This window comes from Homalodisca vitripennis, chromosome 3 (genome assembly GCF_021130785.1).
Source record: "Homalodisca vitripennis isolate AUS2020 chromosome 3, UT_GWSS_2.1, whole genome shotgun sequence".
NCBI classification, from domain to species: Eukaryota; Metazoa; Arthropoda; class Insecta; order Hemiptera; family Cicadellidae; genus Homalodisca; species Homalodisca vitripennis.
Window position 1 is genome coordinate 79,886,632 of NC_060209.1, and position 20,228 is coordinate 79,906,859.

A 20,228-nucleotide genomic window follows, 5' to 3' on the forward strand; every position below is an offset into this window, starting at 1 on the left:
GCTTTCAGCCAGAACTGTTTTTCAACTAAATACATGTGGATTGCTTTAGAGAGCAACTTCAAAAACTTGGGCACTTAAATATTACAAAGTAATTATTTCCATTCTTGCTGGGCTTGAAACGATTCCTCCACGATTCTCTTGGTGTATCTTCCAAAACATGTTCTGTTGTAAAAGCAACATTTCAGTCTTTGCAGGTCCAAATTACTGCAATCTTTAACAAGACTAAAGTTGAATTCATAATTACTGTCCTGCTGCGTAGTTGAAGCAATAGTCTCAAGCGTGGTTTAGGGTTCACTTTTTAATCCACTGATATTTTGTCACAATACACAAATTTTTAATTGTTTTATCACCTAATTTGTGCTGTATTTTGAGTAAATATTTTATTGGCTAGTAATTAATTACTTTTAGTATTCTATTATTTACCTTATCACAAGTAATTGCTCTTCCAAATAGTAAACCGTGATTGTTTTAATGGCTGTAATTTCTAACAAGACTAAAGCTGAATTCGTAAACGCTACCTTGCTGCGCAGTTGAAGCAAAATGCGCAAGCACGGTTTAGGGTTCACTTGTTAATCCACTAGTATTTAGCCACAATACACAAATATTTACTTTTTTAATCATCTATTTTTTGCTGTATTTTGAGTAAATACTTTATTGCCTAGTGATTAATCACTTCTAGTGTTCATTTATTCACCTCATCACAAGTAATTACTCTTCCAAATCGTAAACATTACTTGTTTTTACTCATTTTATTGGTTGTTACAACACAGGGTGAACTGGAAATTTAGATTGTTATAACAACGGCCGCGTAAGCTTAAGAAGTAAAATTGTCGTTTTTGCTAGTGTTTGCACTAAGCTGCACATAGTAAAAGTGGTACAGCAGTTTTTGCTACACAGTGCAAACTCGGCTGTATTTGAATCTCGTGACATTGCCGTGATCCGCCATCCATCCAGACCTTGAGTTGCCTGTGTATAGAGTACAGAAATAACCGAATAAACGTCTTAACTGATAAGACACATCAGTCAGTCGTTGACGGATGATGGAAAGCCTATAGAAGATCTTGGGGCGCTGATATCAGCTGCCTGTCAGTAGCCTTATCTACACGGGGATTTCAATTAGACACTATCTTATCGGCAATAATACTTTATTGACGTGTATGTCTAATACAATAAATTAGATTTCTATACTATCTAGTATTTACACAAACTGTACATGGCCGAAGATAAACTATGCCTGTCACCAACCCATCTTTACTTGGTTTGCAATATGTGGATGGGTTTTAAAGTTTTATGTATTCAAATAAAAACTTGCACTGTACAAAAACCAGTGTAAATTTGCTGTTACGGTTAATAGAAATTTAAATTTATCCACTAGAACAAGAAAGAAACATTATCCAATGGTTGTGATTATTCACCAGTAATATCAATCTTACAGTGACTCAATGTGTTTTGTAATATACTTCAGTGATATTCCATCACTATCGATTACGATAATTTTGCCATGTTAATAGTTCAAAACAATAAATTTATAATTATAGCATTCCAATTTTCATTACCGTGTTTATCAATAATTATCTTTTTCCAATATTAATTTATACTAAATTACTATAACGTAGAGGTTTTAATTGTTAAACAAAGGAAGGGCTGGTGACACGCCATCACACTATTTAACAGGTTTATAGACACACGTCTGACTATTTACATACATACAACGAACATCCCACAACTTAAACTCCATAGAAAAAACATATTTAAACTCTCTATAGACGGAACATTTACTAACAATATTGTACTACTCTAAGGGTTGGTATTGAGACAAATAATGCTTACGAGAGTAACATAACAGTTTTAAAAACTGAAAATCTAACAATGTTCACCTTTATTGTGAACATTTTACAATCCAACGAAACTCTTTATGACAATACACACTTAACGGCAGAACCTTGTAACAAGGAACTTGCCCCTTGAGATGCCAAACTCTCACATTGCTTCATCGCAATATCAGAAGTGGAATGTTATGAACATTACGGACATCAATGGTTACTTATGTGTCGATATTCATATTTCGAATCTTATTTTTAAACCAAGTTTGACTCGCGAGGAAGCTAGGCTTAAGATTTACACAGCGCGCTATTTAAGATTTGGGAAATCATGTAAAAACGAAATGTTTTTCTGTTTATCACAAGACTTTTCTAAGATCATTCAGAAGACTATTTGATTTATACTGGATCTAAATAAGAGATCAATCGAACTTTCATAATTTAAACTACGCCTAATTAAATCCTAATATAGAAAACACAATTTGGAGTTAATTTTGAACAATCCCGAACCGGAAAACGTTGTCACTGCAACGCCAACATATTATTCATACAGCAAGATTGTTTAAAACGGGCTTTAATACTAGTCGTAAAAATAAATATGACTATTTTGAAAGGGAATTCAAAGAGTTCAAAAGAGCAAAACAGTAAAATTTCAAAGAAATCAAAGTTTTAGTAACACGTATATATTCTTTAAATTTTTGGATAGCCTATATCCCACTAAATAATAATGAAGTATTGAAGTGTATGGTTGCTAGTGACAGCAAGAAATTTAAGATATTTTTATGTTTCTATTCATACTCATGAGACACACTCACTGGCACATCCATAACGTATTACTTAGGCCTATAATTTTTGAACTGTTATCCACGAGGGAAACCCAGGAATGTCTTTTATCACGTGACGTATCGAGGTCCGCTACCCTAGGCATGGTCGAGCCTAGCGACGAGTTCGGGGGGGAGCCTGGCCCCCCCTAGCCGGGCCTACCACCACCGTTGCTGGCCGTGCATGAGGGGGTGAGAGTATGACGGCAGGACGAGCTGCTCTGCTGGCTTGCCGCTAGTACACGGCTTGCCGTCCCTCACTAACACGGGCACGGCCACCCTCCTGGGAGACGGCAAGGACGTGCTGCCATGAGGCTCCATGTGCATCCCCTTCTCCTGCTGCGCCCGCTTCGTCTTGTAGCGGTGATTCTGGAACCAGATCTTCACCTGGGTGGGGGTCAAGTGTATGATGGAAGCCAGATGTTCTCTTTCCGGCGCCGACAGGTAGCGTTGCTGTCTGAAACGCCTCTCCAGCTCGTATGTCTGTGCCTGTACACAGAATTTAAGTCTCAATTAATGTAGTAATAATAATTATAAACTTATATATTATGACCAAAAATGACCGGTCTTTGGAAACGATTGTGTCTCAGGGCAAATGTCCTGAATGTATGTATATCCACGCAAGCAAAGAAAGATAATTTCTGAGTTCCTGCTGGTATAAAATTTATCATTGAATTCCAAAATTACCATCTCACAGCTCAACGTATGTGGATGTCATATAGAAATAGTAAATTAAAAATTCGTTCATAGTTCTGGAGATTAATTTGAATAAAGTTCTTGTTTTGTCGACTTTTTAATAATTGCAAACTAATTAGTTTGTTTAAACTTTAAAACCCTGTCATTTTGAAACTTTAGAAGGCGTTTAACTATATGCGGCTGCAGGAGCCGGTTTATGTTTACCGTTTCAGCGATGCCGAAATATCTCTAGATTTTAATTGTGTTACCAATTTTTTTCGCTACAGAAAACAGAAAATTTGTATGATAACCATAATTCAAGCATGCCATGCATGCGTGACGTCTGATATCGGTTAGAAATCATGGTATTAATGGTATTTACATGATTAGACATAAGAATTTAAAAACTGCCCCCATGTTGTGTGTTATGTGTAATTTAGGTTTTCGCCAAAGTAATGACGGTTCTAAATGCGAAAACAAGCGATGTCGCTTAAATCTTATCAGAATACTTAGACCCATTCCGCCTTTCACCAACAGTAAAATCAAGATGGTGAACGGAATCCGAAGGCGTTATCTGATGACTATTAAAAAAACTAAAACTACTATCACGTGATGCAGACAATAATATATACTTCGCCCTTTTCATCCAAGTGAATGCCATTTTCTAAAATTATTTATCAACAGTACATTACTCATAGCTTTGTGCAGTTCTCTTAGGTATATATTTCTCTCTGCCATTTTAAGACAGGTGGACTATAAAAACTAATTCAATTTAACAATTCCTTTTTCTCATTTTTGCTGCGCAAAGTCAGCTCTGACTGAAGACGCAGAGATTTATGATTGTGTAACATCGGTGTGACTTGCAGGTCACTCTCCCTCTGGCATGTTTTGCTGTAAGACACCGATAACGATATTCCTATCATAGCTTCGCACTCCAACCTGTCAGTGAACAGTGACGGCCTGTCCGATAAGCTGCCTCTGGGCCGTAACGTTATCAGCAGACCTCGGTGTGCACGGCATCCTCTGTCGTCAACATCCCGCCCGAGCCACCTGCAAGGTTCTTGGGAGGTGACGTCTTCTTGAGAAATAGGCAACAGTTATTTCGGTTCGAACGTTATCAGTAGATATTAGATAACGTTGATCTAATCGTTGGACGAAACGGTTCTGGGATTTCTGTACAGATAAGGTTAATGACGTTAGCTTTAGATCGGCGCTTTTTAACGTTATTTAGAGATATCCGTTACACGCGCGATACGTAGAATCCTTCGGATTTAAAGAATGACTAAACTTCTTTATGAATTCGAAATAGTTCAGTTATGCGGCGTTGGAGCTCAGTCAACAATTTGAATAAGTTAAATTACGGCTCAATATTATTTTTATAACTGTCTGTGCATCTCCAAAACTCTGTATGCAACGTCGAAACACTGCTTTAATCCGTCTAAGCTCTCCCAACTTTACTAATTTTGTGTAACATGGAATTTTGAACAACAGCAAAAGCTATTTACACTTTACAGCAAACTATTTACACTGGCCTTTGGCTTATAAAATCGTTTAAAAACGAAATGTGTTACATCAATTAATGGAATCTAATACTAATTCGTATTGTTTAAAATGTTAATCAAAACTACACATAGGTCCCCAAAACTCAAAAAATTATTTATAAACAAATGTCAATATAATGGTTGTTCACAAAATATTATGAAGTATTAAAGTTTGTAAACGTTCTGCTAATGGCTCAACGTGTCTCTGACCATCAGTGCGGGTCAGTCCAGTGAACGAAATAAAACGATCACGAAACAAAATAAAATGATAGAGGGTTTAACAAAAGATTCCCAAGAGAGCTCTCAAATATAAACTTTTTACATATAAGTATTTCTATAAAAAATATGCAAGTTCCATTATCTTTTATAGCAGTGACGTTCGGATAGTTTCACTAATAACACCGTAAAACTATTGTTATAATTCGTAAACAATGTAGAATATCAAATCGCATTAGCAAGGGGGAGTATTTTGTACGCATATGGTGGGACTTACTTATTACGTTTTAACTCTAAACTGTTTATATAGTAGTATGATACATTTGTTCGTATAAAATCTTGATGTGATTTTATTCACCTTGCGAATGAATGATCTAGTTTCAATCAGTCATATTCAGGAGTCCAGGGGAAATGCCCCTTCTGCCAAATTGTCTGAGAACAATAAAACTACCATCTGATAGCTCAATAATTTACTGGTAATTTTATTGTTAAACAAAATATTTTCCACATTTTCAGTTTATAAAACATACATTAAAAATTATTTAGGACTTAGAGATTCCTTATTCCTTTCATTCTTAAGAAAGAAGGCTTCCACCTAAGTGTATAAGACCTGATGAATCGGAATAACGCTCGCCTGAGTGCCGTATCTAGGTGCGCACCAAATCGTAAATAATACTTCTAAACATCTTAATACTCGTAATTTAGAATCTAACATTTCATTATTTTGTTAAAATCCTTTTGATTTTTATTATAACCCTGATAGTACGCACATCAATGGAACTCTACAGAGTAAATGTATACGAACTAACATCATGGAAAGTAAATACTGTTTAAATTATTCACCACACCATTGTAGGGATGGTACTTTTACAAGTGTAAGTAGTTGAAAAAGAAGAGCTATATTCTCCTCACCACGAGGATTAAATACGAGACTATGGTTTTGTCTATTCCCCCTAAAATATTAGATCATGAATGCGACTGGTTTAGAACTGTTTCAAAACCCATCACTACATGGATAAAAGTTCGTGCATGAGATGTTTGTTGAACCACGCACCTTACTGAAGAGAACTCTCCGTTTCCTCTTCTTGTGCCCAGAGCCGGGGGTCTGACCGCGGGAGTGGTCCTCCTCATGGTCCTCCTCCAGGTCGTCATCGAGGTCCTGGTCGGTCCTCAACTCCTGGGGGTCGTGCAGCAGGCTGGCACTGCCTGAGTCCGTACCCTCGGTAGCGCTGGGAGACGTACTGTCGGGGGAGGCTTGCTGTTGTGGCCCGCCGAGACCTGCCACACAGTAATATTGTGATGAGTGCACTGCTCATAGAGTACACAATTTTCCCCTAATGTTGATTTTTGTGTGTCATAAATCAGATGAAAGTTTAGAAGAGAAATTGAGATAGAACAATTATACGGACAGAGTAAGGTTAAATTAATATAATATATATATATATATATATATATATATATATATATATATATATATATATATATACCAAATTATTTAAGATGTATAATTTGAAAAATATAATTGATTTAAATATTATACAAATTGCGTTATTAAAGTTTTTCAATTTTTAAAAATATTATAGATATACTACGGTATCCAAAAAATTTTTTTATGTAGCAGTCTTTTAATACTGTTAAACGATTTCCTCTAAATGACAGCGTACGGTGACATTATAAAAATATGATAGATTGTACAATATGTGTAGAAATATATTTCATTATATTCATATAAGTATACATAATAATGACATTAATACTATGATTTTTCCTCAGATTTTCTTCAAAGCAAAAAAACTATAAAAAATTTGTCAAACAATGAATAATTTTATGAGACATTTTTGCTTGCTGTGAAGGTGTTTTAGACTTGGAAATGGAAGAAGAAGGGGGCACCAGAGATGCACCGGTCCATCCATCCTACGTGTGGAATGAAGTGAATGGAAAGAGCAAATAATCGTGACATCAGCCAGATTCGTAGGTATAATCTTTAAGTGTTCGTTGACGTTGATCAAAATGTTCGATTTAGTTCGTGTTGTCAACAATGATGTGACTTATGATACTTCAAAATATACATAAATGTATAAGGTAAATAATTATAATTTTTAAAATGTCGTTAGTTGTGTAATTTTTAATATTGGTTCAAACAACTTAAAATTAGAGCAATATTAATTCATTTTCAGGTTATGAATTAAAAAATGTAGCCTATAAGGAAAGGTAATGTTTTCAGCGCCTGCACAACACCAAGCATATTTTAAAATATCATATTGTACATTACGGTTGTATAGCTTTTAAATCCATTCTCAGAGTGGACTGAAAACAAAAATATTTCTAAGGACCCAACTGGTTCTTCGTAAAATTGTGTCGTATCTGTTCCTCCATACGTTCGTGCGACAACTCTTGATAGTAAGGAAACCATCACTTGTAAATAGTGGTCCAGTAAAGAATTCTTTACTGAACTTTCAGGTCAAGAGATCAAAATTTAAATATTCAAGTATTTTTTACATTCGTCTTAAGAGTAATCATGATGACAATATGAAAATCGCAGTAAACGAATTTGTAAACAAACTGAGTACAGTGATATGCTATTTTATAATGTGAAATAGAAATACATCTCATGAGGTTGGATCAGTTGGTAAGACTGACGTCCTGTTCTCTCCGGACCTTCGATGATCAATTGTATCCTCTCCAAAATCACAATAACGATGAGTGAATCTCAAATATCGATATCACGTAATAGCACCTATTGCTTCAATAGCTAGTTGGTATCGATGAGATAGGTGAGTAATTTAAGTTTCATTGGCTACAGCATTGTCCATCCTGGAGCCCGACATTTTGCTCGTCTGGAGGACCGACTCGTGCCGGTACAGACAATAGGTACTGCGCTATTGGCGGTGGAGGGTAAAGGGGGCTGTGTATTCCCATGTCCCTGGTATGTAATCATGGAGGCAGTGGTTGCAGCTGATCCGAATTGTATTCCGGCAGCTGCCCCCTCACCCCTCACCACCAGAGCATTGTTCCTTCACGCCGCCTGTAATCGAGACATCTGCCCCGATATCAATCCTGGGCTCCGATACATTTCAGCGATTCGATCCTTCCCATGTTCCAGTAGTCCGGCCACAAAAGCTGCCGCCTTCTACACGCCCCCTTGGATTCCTATTAACCTACAATTCGAAAGATGCCCCATCCGAACCACATTCAACAATGGGAGGATGCTTTTAGATTTCGCTTTAGAAGAGGTTAAATATGGAAGATATTGTGCAAAGGCAATGTCACCATTATTTAAAAATGAAAGAAGAATTTCTAAATCCTCCACACTTTATGGTATTTGGACAATATGCCTATATATCGAAAAAATGATAAAATATGTAGCTCTAAGTGAATCTATATTGCCTTCCTGACAAAAGAAAGAAACATTCTAAACTTTTTAAATGTATGTTAATTTAAAATAAGAGGTGTACAGTATAAACTTCATTTGGGTGGTTATTTTAATTTATCAATGATGCATTAGAATTTAGTCCTTACATAGTGTAAACAAGTAATAGGCTATATTTAAGTGTTTACTGATTAACAAATGTCTGACGACACTTTGAAATTAGTTTGTTCAGTATACAGACGTGCAAACGTTACATATAAACTACAAATTGTACTTTATAGACCTACGGAATACACAGCTGAATTTAAAGCACATTTACTGGATATTTTTTATAGATAATCACATAAAATTAAACGTTATTACGTACCGAATGAAAAAATTTTAAAACTATTCCAGTGAGGTTAGATACGATAATATTAAGGTCAATCCATAATTCATAGTATATCTGGACATAATCACTTTTGCACCAACAAGAATGCCGCAGAACTATTCAATGTAAATTATATATAATGTTGGTATAACGTAATCTCAGTTACTCTTGCATGCGAACGTAAATTGTATATACTTCTAATTTTGGTAATCTTTAACTATAGACAATCAAATTAGGTCGCTGAAAAATCCATTACATAACAATGTGGCTCATGCCCTATGCGATATGGCCTATATAAGAGCAATTTTGAAATAATATTGTAAACAAATTATTAGTTCATTCCATGTAAATATTATGAAAACCACAACACTCTCAAAAACACTTATACACATGTTCTGTTTATAAAAATAGTCAATCTGTGCAGGACTTCGGCTAAATATTTACCAAACTTTACCAACTTTTGTTGAAATTAAAACAGTAGAAATTCAAAGATACTTCGGATTTTGTTATAATTATGCAGAATTATTTTCATACAATACGAGGCCATGTAGTTCTTCCTACAATTTACCTTACCAACCAAACCTAACCTAACAGTGATCATCTACTAGATGGCACTATTTCATAATGTTACTAACAAGCGAGTAAAAAGTAAGTGGAACACTTGATGTGTTGTGTGAGTGCCGACTAAACGTAAGCTACTTGTCGAGTAATAGATGGCATCAGCGGAGAGAGGTTATGTGGATATGGTAGCGTGACAGGGTCTGTGATCAATATAGAACATGGTCAGATCGATGTTCCCGTGGTTATAATTGCGCGGTCTATTGCTTCTATAGTAAAGTTCTACTGGAGCTCTATTATTGGGATATGGAGAGAGTTGTTGTAGTAATAGATGATACAAGGGTGTTTTTAATCTTTTCCGTAAAATTTGCTAAGTATTTTAGATAGCTCTTGGTCATATTTTAATAATCCAGTTCCGTATCATAGCTGTTCATTTATTGATGTGATATCGACAAACGCGGTCCAAAGTTCGGGTGTAACCAATAGGCTATTACATTTCGTTTATCAGTATTGTCTAGCTTAATCAGCAACCCTTCTTCAACTCTATGAATGACATTCAACTATATGAATCCTTGTGATTTGTATATACATGACATTCAAAGTCCGCATATAGATAGGCCTAATTAAATCTTCCCTAGTGTGATGTCTACTACGGAAGAAATTACGTACTATCAATACTTAATCTTCCGGATGAGAATTTCATACTATCAATACTTAATCTTCCGGATGAGAATTTCATACTATCAATTTAAAAAATTCAAATAAACACTGCAAGCCTCGGCTAGTGTGAAACCTCTAAGATTTATATAAGATTGCACGTAAGAATGCAGGATTGGAACTTGCCAAAATGAGCAATTTTTGCTTCCCTCAGACCTAACCACTATGTGATGTCCGAAGTCGACATCACTCACTGAACAAATGGCAAACCATTTTTGTATCTCCGTTCGTTTTTCAGTGAAGTTGCTTACAGGGAGTTGGGTAGTTCTTATGTCAATACAAAAGTTCGTACTTCATTCCATAAGTGATAACTTTTGATAAAACTTGTTTTATGGATAGGCTGATTGTTATACATATCTCTGAGGAATTTAACAAGCTGAGTAAGCGAGAGATTCAGTACGAGGTGGACAGTAATGGTACATATTAGTACCACCAAAAGCAGGATTGGAACGTTAGTTCTGACCTAGGACCAAAAGTATAGTCCATGAAGCCACTGGCTTCGCTAAATATTGATTGCCACGGCACATTTGAGTTGTTATAATTGTATTCAGAATTCCACTTCGAGCTGTTCAACCGATGCTTCTGAAGAGTACACTTTTCAAGAGGGCTCTACTGGTCACAAAAGAAGCTGCAACTAGATATCCTGAAGGGCCGACAAGTTTTTCATACTGTATGTATTAATTTTCCATTGTGATCGAGAGAGGGGCGGCGTGTGAAAGCCGGGTCCGAGGGTCGAGAGCTACAAGGGTTGAGCTCAGCGCCATTTTGGGACCCGCCCGAATTTAATAAAGCCTGAGGCCTCGTTAATGCGCAGATCAATCAGCTGATGAGAGTCTAATGAAAGAGCAGCGCTAAGCCCGCGCTAACCACGTGTACACTGTACAGTGTACACCCCCGCCGAGGGTATCATTTCACGCCTTGTTTAATTGAGGGGTTAACTGCTCCGTCCAGTAACGGTTTTGTATCAGATTTGCGTTACATTAGATGCTAATAACCATACGCACCGTGATACGAGGTCAACGGTTATGAATTTATAACGAGTAGGCCTACTATCTTGGTTCACTAATCATACGTCCACGCAAGGACATTCTGATGAACGTCAAGGTGTTTAAGTTTTGATTTTTACCACTTCGACACCGATTTATTACTCCATTTAAGTATATTTTGTTCAATCACGTTATAGGACAGCCCTTTCACCTATGTTTATAAAAAAAGTTGAGGAAACATTAATTTGACTTGTCTACCTCCATTTCCACACAAAATGTAAAACGTATAGAGGTACAACTAATGGATACTGCACGAATACTGAACTCCTCGTATGGAGTCGTAAATTATTGATTTTGTGACTAAAGGCTCGGTTTTTAAGCAAACAATTGCTATTATACGGTCATTTGACACAAGCCTGACAGTCTCAGAGCGTGAAGGTCTTTGTTAGTTTGTGCCTAACACCGGATATGCAATTCACGGAACCACGCTTTCGAGATATTTATTTTAGTTTGGGGAGAGTTACGGCTAGAGTTTTAATCGACAGCCGTCCTAAAATTCCTGTCCTTTCATACGTATTTCTTTTCTTACCTTTAACTTTCGTTTAAGATGCTACCAATGTACGTAATCATTCATGTATAAATTACAGCTTTTAGCTTTAGCATCCTAAAAGGATGTATTTAGTTCTTCGCGATTCTGAAGGATTTAGATGCAATATTTTTACAAATATAACAGCACGGTTGATGTTCAGTCAATCTGCTCATTACGGTTTTTATTTGAGAAGTAGCTTGAAACGAGATATATGCTACATGGAAAACAAGAAGGAGTGGAATTACTAAAAAGAATTGGATGATATAATGAGTTCTTTTAACAAACGTAAATTCGTGTGCGTTTAACGCAATTGATATGTTGTCATTTTGACTGAATTTATTTATTAATAGCGTTAAGATAGTAATACATTATCAATTTAAATATAGTACTGTGAAACTATTAGACAACTTTGGAAAATACCGAAAAAATACTTTATTACCAATTTGATATATTTCCAATGCTGTAGTACGGATCATGAAACACTAATTCTGGTATTTCAAAAGCCATCATAAATTTCATAAAGTAAGATTGTCGATGTACCCGGCGACGATTAGTAGTTTTATAAGAGCTTAAAAACAGACGGCGAAGCCGGTCTATATTCAACTTTGCATCGAAGCTGGTGAGACGGAGTCTGGTTATTACAGAGGAGACGTAGTAATAGTTATTGCCGAAAAGTGTTTTTCTTAATAATCGCACTCAACAAGCCTTTTTGCTTCTGTTCATTTGCATACGCAACAGTGGTAAAAAAGTAAAAATACGGATGGATTGATCGGTGTCCCCATTTTTTATTATCCCGGATAATAGTGTTTGGACTTGGCCCTTTGGAACACAAAAATCTGTTCAGAAATCACAGTGGGAAAACTTTTACCCCATGAAAGATTCGGCCGCCTCATTGCAGTCCATCAGTCAACATCAGTAGTGTTTACACAGCTATGTACGGTACAATGCAGCATTGCGACTGTACCGACCATAAATCAGCCATCGTTCCTGAGAGAGACCCGGGTCCCAGGACCGGCACTGGCGAGGGTGTGAGGGGGTTGTAGGTGACAATAGCTGTGCAGTACTCACCCCTCAGCTCGGTGAGGGCGGAGGGCCAGTGAGGGGGGATGGTCTCGGGTAACTGCGGTCCAGGGAACATCAGCCCGTGAGGCGTCAGCGTCGTCAGCTCAGGTCCTGCAACCATACAGTAACACAAATAATTCATAAAACTAAATAACTATATTGTTATTTTAATTTCAAGGGAACCAATTTTCAGTCCACTCCTAAACAAGTTGGGAGAACGATGACCACACGGTCCAAAATTCCGGACTTCGTATCTGAGTTTGAGACCGCGCAGGGTCAAATGCTGTACAAATTCCTCAGCAGTTTTTATCAGTACCGCCAACCTTGTACTGTATCGATTCTCCTCCTTATTGTGTTTGATAAGATTCTCACACAAGCCCAGTGCGTAATGAGTACGGACAGAATAAGACTTGAAGGGGCTCGGCCTCTAAAAAACCACCAATTGCGAAGTTAAGAAAGTCATTTTCAGCAGAAAAAAGGAGGCCACTAGATCACAAAAGTGACCCGATTGAAGTCCACTTAAGTAACGAAAAATATTTAAAAATAGGCCTATTATAGTCTAATACATCCGAACTGACAAATATACTATTTTTCAAGAATTCATATACAGAGTGTCCACAAATTGCTCTATCAAATTTCACTGTTCGATTTGTCAGGTCAAAATAAGTAAGATGTGTCATGTAAAGTAACGTCATATCTTTCTCTAGAGGGTTCACTTCAGGCTGATTTATACCTTACAGTTGAACCCACACTGGGTACAGCAAAACCGATGTGTCACTTAAACCTGGGCAACCTTATGGATGTTCAGGAGTGGCACATCACTAACCAAAAATGTTGAAATTCTAGAACGAAGGGTGATTCGATAGGTCTAGTCTACTGCGGGAGAAGAATGTTCGAATTGGCAGGGTTCGTTCCCTAAGAGTCAAAGGTTCTTGCCAGCCTAGACGTAACGGTGTGCCATCCCCTGCCTGCTGTGACTGGAGAGGCTGGTTCAGAGCTGGCTTTCCCTTCTTCCGAGGGGACATGACTTGAGATTAGTGCCCTACATTTTTCCCCGTTGTACCCACCCCCAACATTACCCATCCAGAATTTCTTATCACTCCGGAAACAGCGCGAAGGTCCTTATAGGACTAGGTGCAATTTTCTAAGTTTCTTGTCCTAAGAGAACAAAATAAAAAAACGTCATATCTTGCTTACCATCTGTCTGTATGTTTGTGTTTTTAAGAAAAAACGATGTATCTTCAAACTGAATAATGGTATCAAGTTTAAATGTTTAATAAATTAGGCCTGTTTTCTATTTATTACATACTTAAGAAGACTATTTTTATAAATTCAGTAAACTAGTAATAGTTAAACTATTAAATATAATAATCCAATTAAACATTAAGTAATTAACAGTCAATTTAATTCATTTTCTTCGGTAAATCAGCTCAATTAAAGTAAAAAATATAATAATAAAATTGTGTAAGCTAACTATTGTACATTTAATACCTGTTCTTTTGTTACAATACATAACCAAATTTTAAGATCAATTCGGCAATACAACATGTAATGCATCCCAGATGCTTGCGTAAGCCTTTCAACCAAAACCAGTTAATGTACTAATCAGTTTACCAAAAATGCAATAAATGTGACTACAGGACAGCTTATTTATAAATATAAATACATTAATTTACTCACGTTCATTTTAAACATGGATTTTTACAAATAATTTCACCCAATGCGGTTTCCAAAATTGTCTTCGGAGCGTTCTCTTTCTTGAGACGATAGCCTAACTTACGTCATAGACGTTAAGAGAGGACACGCAAATTTAAGTACAAAGTAAACAGATAAGAACTGATATACCGATAATTAAGTTAATCATATAATTATATATATATATATATATATATATATATATATATATATATATATATATGGTTATTTGGCTTGTTTCTTTACGTATATATGGTTATATTCAACAATATCTCAAATTTTAAAAATTGATTGAGACATTTTTTTATTTCTCTACATATTGCACTACAAACACTACAGAGTTGCCAAGTCCATTGAAATATGACTGTGTTCAAAATATAAGCATATGTTCAAAGCACTAAAGTGTAGAATGTTCATTGTTCGTTAAGAAACGGCCAGGCTGTCTTCATTTACATCCAATTTAATTTGAATGAGAATATACAATTTAATTACTACTCCCATTTTGCAAATTTGGAATTTGTAAATTTGTCCGTAAGCTTGTGCTGAGAACGAGACCAAAAACCATCAGGATTGATTAGGACGTTTACTTCACCTTTAATTTCATGTACTTCCTGACATTCAATAATCTGAGTTTGGACCAAATTTTTGGCCACAAACATAGATAGATATATTCCAACCTTTTCTTATTTAATTGGCTGTAATCATATCGGTTTATACTCGTATTTTAGAGCTTTCAGTTTATTTTATTTTTGTTTAGAATTAAATAGTTCCAGACTGATAGTTGTTCATTAATATAATAATAATAATAATATAATATAATATAATAATATTAATATTAAGGTAACAGAATTTATTTAATGTCTCATAACTTATATACAGTACTGAAACAAACTGATTTGTCGTATATTGTGAAACTGTCGTTTCATATGAGTAGTAGCTAAATTTTAAATATAAATATCGAATTATACGTATTTTTTGTAAACATTTCCAGAACATTCAACTTAAATCAATCGAAACTGTTTGTCATTTTGAATATCTCTTAAACCCGTTTTTTTTAGATTTTTAAATTCAATTTTAATTATGCGGGAGATAATATAGAAAAAATATAATTAAAAAATCAATTTAGTGTAAAATTACCCTGAAATATTAATAAATACTACGATTATAACTGCGTTATGCTTGCTAATCGGACTTTGACAGTTAAAAGCTGAAGCTTGAAAGACATAAGTAATTTAACTCAGTCACTGAGGCTTAAATAATTTCCAATAAACTCTATATTGGACAATACGGGCATTTATGCGACCTGTTTATCGTCACAGGACATAATATGTAAAATTATATTTTTAAATCATCTTTCAAAACAATTTGGTCTTATTGGGCAAATGACCCAAAACCTATTTAATAGTTTTTCTGTTCTTATTTGTTTTTATTATAAATAAATAATTAGTAAAAAACTGAGTTAATCTATCAATCAAATCGTAGAACTAACAAAAAACCAAATTAACTGATAAAATGGATATTGTAAATAATGTTTAGTTTATTAATTATCATAGGATTGTGATCATTAACTAACATATAATTAATAATAATTCTAAATAGCATTTAAATGAATGTTCTACCCTTAATTGAATATCGTGTTATATAAAATAAATTAAAATTATGAAAGCTCAGTCTTTTCCTAGTCCTGTCCCTATTACTCTATTTACATCACGAGTATTGCAATTTTAAGATTTAATTTGTTGAAAGAATATTTTCCATAACAACAGGCTATACACGCAATAATTGAAGACAATTATTAAAAATTGCTGGTTTTCTTTCATGACTTAAGATGAAGGTAGCTTATAACGTGTTAATTCAATCAAGACAAATGTAGGTTTTATTTATTTAAATGCCAGCCGTTTCAATATCTTCGATCTTTTACAATTTTAACGGCCAACTTTATTACTATTATTTTTTTATTTTAAAATTAAGATATAAGATAAAAATATGAGAAAAAATTAAATTTAAATTTTGTCTTTAGTTACAATACGTCTTTTTTATAAATAATTGTTAACTAGACTGATTTCTCATCCTTTGTATCAATCATATTATTTAGATTTGTTACTGAGATTACAATTTTCTCTATCTCAGCCAAAACTTTGTTCATCATCACCGCCTGTCCATTTCCAATGTTTTCATCTTTACAAATCTCCATTATTGTTACACATATAAGACAATGTGCTCACCAGAGGAGTGGGGTGGCAGGGTCTCGGTCTGGCCAGGGGTCACCTTGCCATCGTTCAGGTCCAGGATGTCGCAGATGTGGAAGCCAGAGGGTCGCGCCTGGGGCGGCATTTTCATGTCCAGAAGTCTGTAACAGAGTGCAACGGTTTAGAGGAAAACCATTATGTCACGATGAGTAGCTCAGAATCATGGTAGAAGCGGAATTTTTATCCTTCAGTTATTGTTCAAAACATCTTAAGTTGGATAGCAAACGTAAGTTTAATAAATCAAAGTGCTCAAAAGTTGAAGGACACTGGTATTGTATTTATACCACCATAAGAACAAACTTAATCGTCAATTAAAGTTACTTTCTCTATGTGAAATTGTAAATCCTTAATCGGTAGCCCATTTAGATGTGTATTTTTATATTTCATTGTAATTATAATAATACTGTTGCGTTATTGCTGATATAGGTATAAACTCCCAAAAAAGTGGTTTCCAATAAATAATTAATTGTTCAATTCTGTTCTCATTATTTTCCATTTTCATTTCTCTGGGTACCCTATGTTGGTAAAGATATTATTCCAATGCAAAGTAAATTTGTATTAAATTGGTTACACTAAAGTGGTAAAATTATAAAGCTTCTTTGATGCACAAGATCGACATTGCTGTGGTATGGGAAGTATTTTTCTGCTAATATACGAGTATTTAATGTAAATAATTACAATATATATAAATAATAATAAATACAATATCTTGTTACTCAAAAAATGTTGCACGAGTAACTATCACATCATCTTGGTTAAGGCGCGGCATTTTCGCGCAAAACTCAAACAAAATCATCTGAGTCCAGTCTGGAGTAATGTACTGTAGTAAAGCGTTTTCACTTTTCACATCATCTCGATTATATTCATAAAATATACATTTTTTATAAATATGTAAAAATAATTAAATATGTGATTTAAAATACAATTTTCATCCATATTCGTTCTATATAATTTTATTATACTGTTCTATTTCTACGTTGATAAAGAATAGCATCCATTTTCTTGTTTGTAACATGCATTGCACTCACATATTTAACTAATATGATTACGTTTATCATGAATAAGGCAACGTAAAAATAGGCTTTGAAAGTTCATTTGAATTTAAATTAAAATCCTTCTGTTGACAAAATCATTCATGTATTAATTAAAATTAAGTAGTTTATTGTGTGTATACTATTTATGGCGTATGCGCGTCACACTGTCTTCTTCTTAAAGTTTCATTAATGGTTGTGTTGTTAGAGACCTATTGTATTAAAAAACACAAATTTGTTTTAAAAGATTCATCTGCTTTTCAACATTGAGTAAAATGCGTATTACGTCAAAAGGTTCGCTACTTTTTCGAGGCAAAGACGAAAAGTACTCTGACAGATACTAGGTCGGATCTCTCATTTATTGAAGAGGAACTACATATCATTAATTACAAAAAATTGATTACAATTCATAAATGAATGTTTAATTATTTTTGCAGTTTTTTTAAAACTAGAATAAAGATCATTAAACATCTTCTTTTACATTTGAATTTATCAATATCTTGCATTTTTGCTAGAAACATAAATATATTGCGCTTCTTATTTTACACCATTTTGTTCATGTTTTAAAATATTGGTGTACCCATTTGGTGTACTTTTTTTTAACTATTAAGTTTTAATTTGTAGTTTTCAAACCCTTGTTTAAAATATTTTATAATAATCCCGATGGGGATATCATGCAATTTGTTACTAGTATACAGGTTAAAATAATTTTCATGAAAGCTTTGTTACGCTTTAACTGTGATTTTTAAAATAAATATTATTCCTGCATGGAAGAAATACTTTCCAACAGCATCAAATCGAATTAAAAAAATCACATTTCTATGCATCTTTTTCAACTCGTGCTACAAAATTATACATAGTAGAAATTAAAATACAAATCTAGATCTCTAAAACTGTACCGCACTTGGGTGGTTTTATGTACTACTACTTTTAATAGACAAACGTCTAACGTTGTTTAGCTTCATAGTATCATATTTACGCAATATTTGCATCACTCGTTTTTTCACGTTTGAAACATTACTCTTTGAAATAATGTGTTTCAGTAGGGAAATTTCAGTGAGTAGGAGCGACTGAGTGGTAGTGATTGACGCGGGCTTCTGTGTGATTTGTTTACTTAGCTCTCTTGTATGAGTCGGGTTACTTATCCACTTGATGGAAAGAACAGAGATTAACTTTTGAACTGTGACGTTTAACGATGACAAATAATGTCATCTATCGTTTAAACAAAACAAATATACATTAACGGCAGCAACATCTGCTAAAAACGGTTTGCGCTTCTTCGATAAGTTCAGTTTAAGGTGGTTAAATCTGTCTACGTAGTGATTAATAAACTTTTGTTTGGAAGAATGTATTTTTATTTTAAAATCGTAGCCTCTTAAGATAATTTTCCTGAAGGTAGAAAAATGAAAACTGTTGATCTCTCTACGAGGAATTAAAAACAGGAAATGTAGGCAATATTTTAACCAGTCTCAAATAAACACTTTTGAAAATAACAATGTAAAATGTTTAGAGATAAAAAAAACCATCTGATTTTCTCTAGTACAGTCAACCGGTACTCTTTCATGTTCGTACTGTAAAAAGTGCACATCCTTATCTTCAACAGTTTTTCTTTGTGTCTAATTATAAAACTAATTCCTAAAATTATGCTTCTAATTTCACCACTACTCGTAGGATAACTAAAACCTTTTCTGTTACTCGTAACTGCAAAAAAATTATAATTCAGGGGGCTGTAACCAAAGTTTTCTCTCAAAACTTTAACACATTTATTCCAACCGGAAACCGAGTACTTGAGCGAAATAAAACTCGAAATTCTCCCAATATCCTGATTTTAAATATTTGTATTATTTTAATGCGTGATACAGTAGCGTGACCTCCAGCTGTGCAGGGTATAATCACATTCAAAATTCCCGATGTTTCCAAAATGAGCGCAGTTTATCCGGTAGAAAGCCTGCTCGTATAATGTGTCATCGTCACGATCATGACAGAAATGTACATGTAAGGGTGTGGGTGTAGTAGAGGGGCGGCACCACGCCACATGTCACGCTACCATTACACTAATGCCCACCACCTCATCTTACCACATCGCTGTCATAACACCCTCTACAACCTCGTGCTCATGCAAAAACGTGTAAAGCTGTTCAGCCGATCATGTGCAAATGTTTGAGTTGTTTTCTTATGAAATTCAACCGAACATTAGCAAATATATTTTCAAATACTGATCACAACGAAGAATTCTTATTTTGAGAATATATTTGATTTTGTCCAAAATATGAATTCTTCGTTAGGTTCTTACGGTACAGATATAGGGACCATCATCACGAAGAATTCATACTTTGAGAATATATTTAGACATATGTGACACATATCCAGACGCTGCACTAAGAGGAATGTGAACTGGAGTTAAACTCAACGTTTACATTGAACCCACCCTTCCAATCATAGCTGCGTTACGAGGAAATGTCGGTTGCTTCATCGAGCTTAGACAACATTGTAGTACACTCAAATGTGCACCTCATGAGGTAATTAGA

At 34.8% G+C, this 20,228-nt stretch overlaps 1 protein-coding gene across 2 annotated transcripts in view; it reads right to left on the reverse strand.

The window, feature by feature from the left end:
• Nucleotides 1–1,128: 1,128 nt before the first annotated feature.
• LOC124357099 (homeobox protein Nkx-2.2a-like) overlaps nt 1,129–20,228 on the reverse strand; it is a 56,972-nt gene continuing 37,872 nt past the window's right edge. For both annotated transcript variants that reach the window (XM_046808541.1, XM_046808540.1), the window contains exons 2-5: nt 16,646–16,770; nt 12,732–12,836; nt 6,128–6,351; nt 1,129–3,130 (exon numbers count right to left, since the gene is read on the reverse strand). In XM_046808541.1, coding sequence (XP_046664497.1) covers nt 2,801–3,130; nt 6,128–6,351; nt 12,732–12,836; nt 16,646–16,770 — 784 coding nt within the window. In that variant the 3' untranslated portion in view covers nt 1,129–2,800. The remainder of the gene's footprint in view (nt 3,131–6,127; nt 6,352–12,731; nt 12,837–16,645; nt 16,771–20,228) is intronic.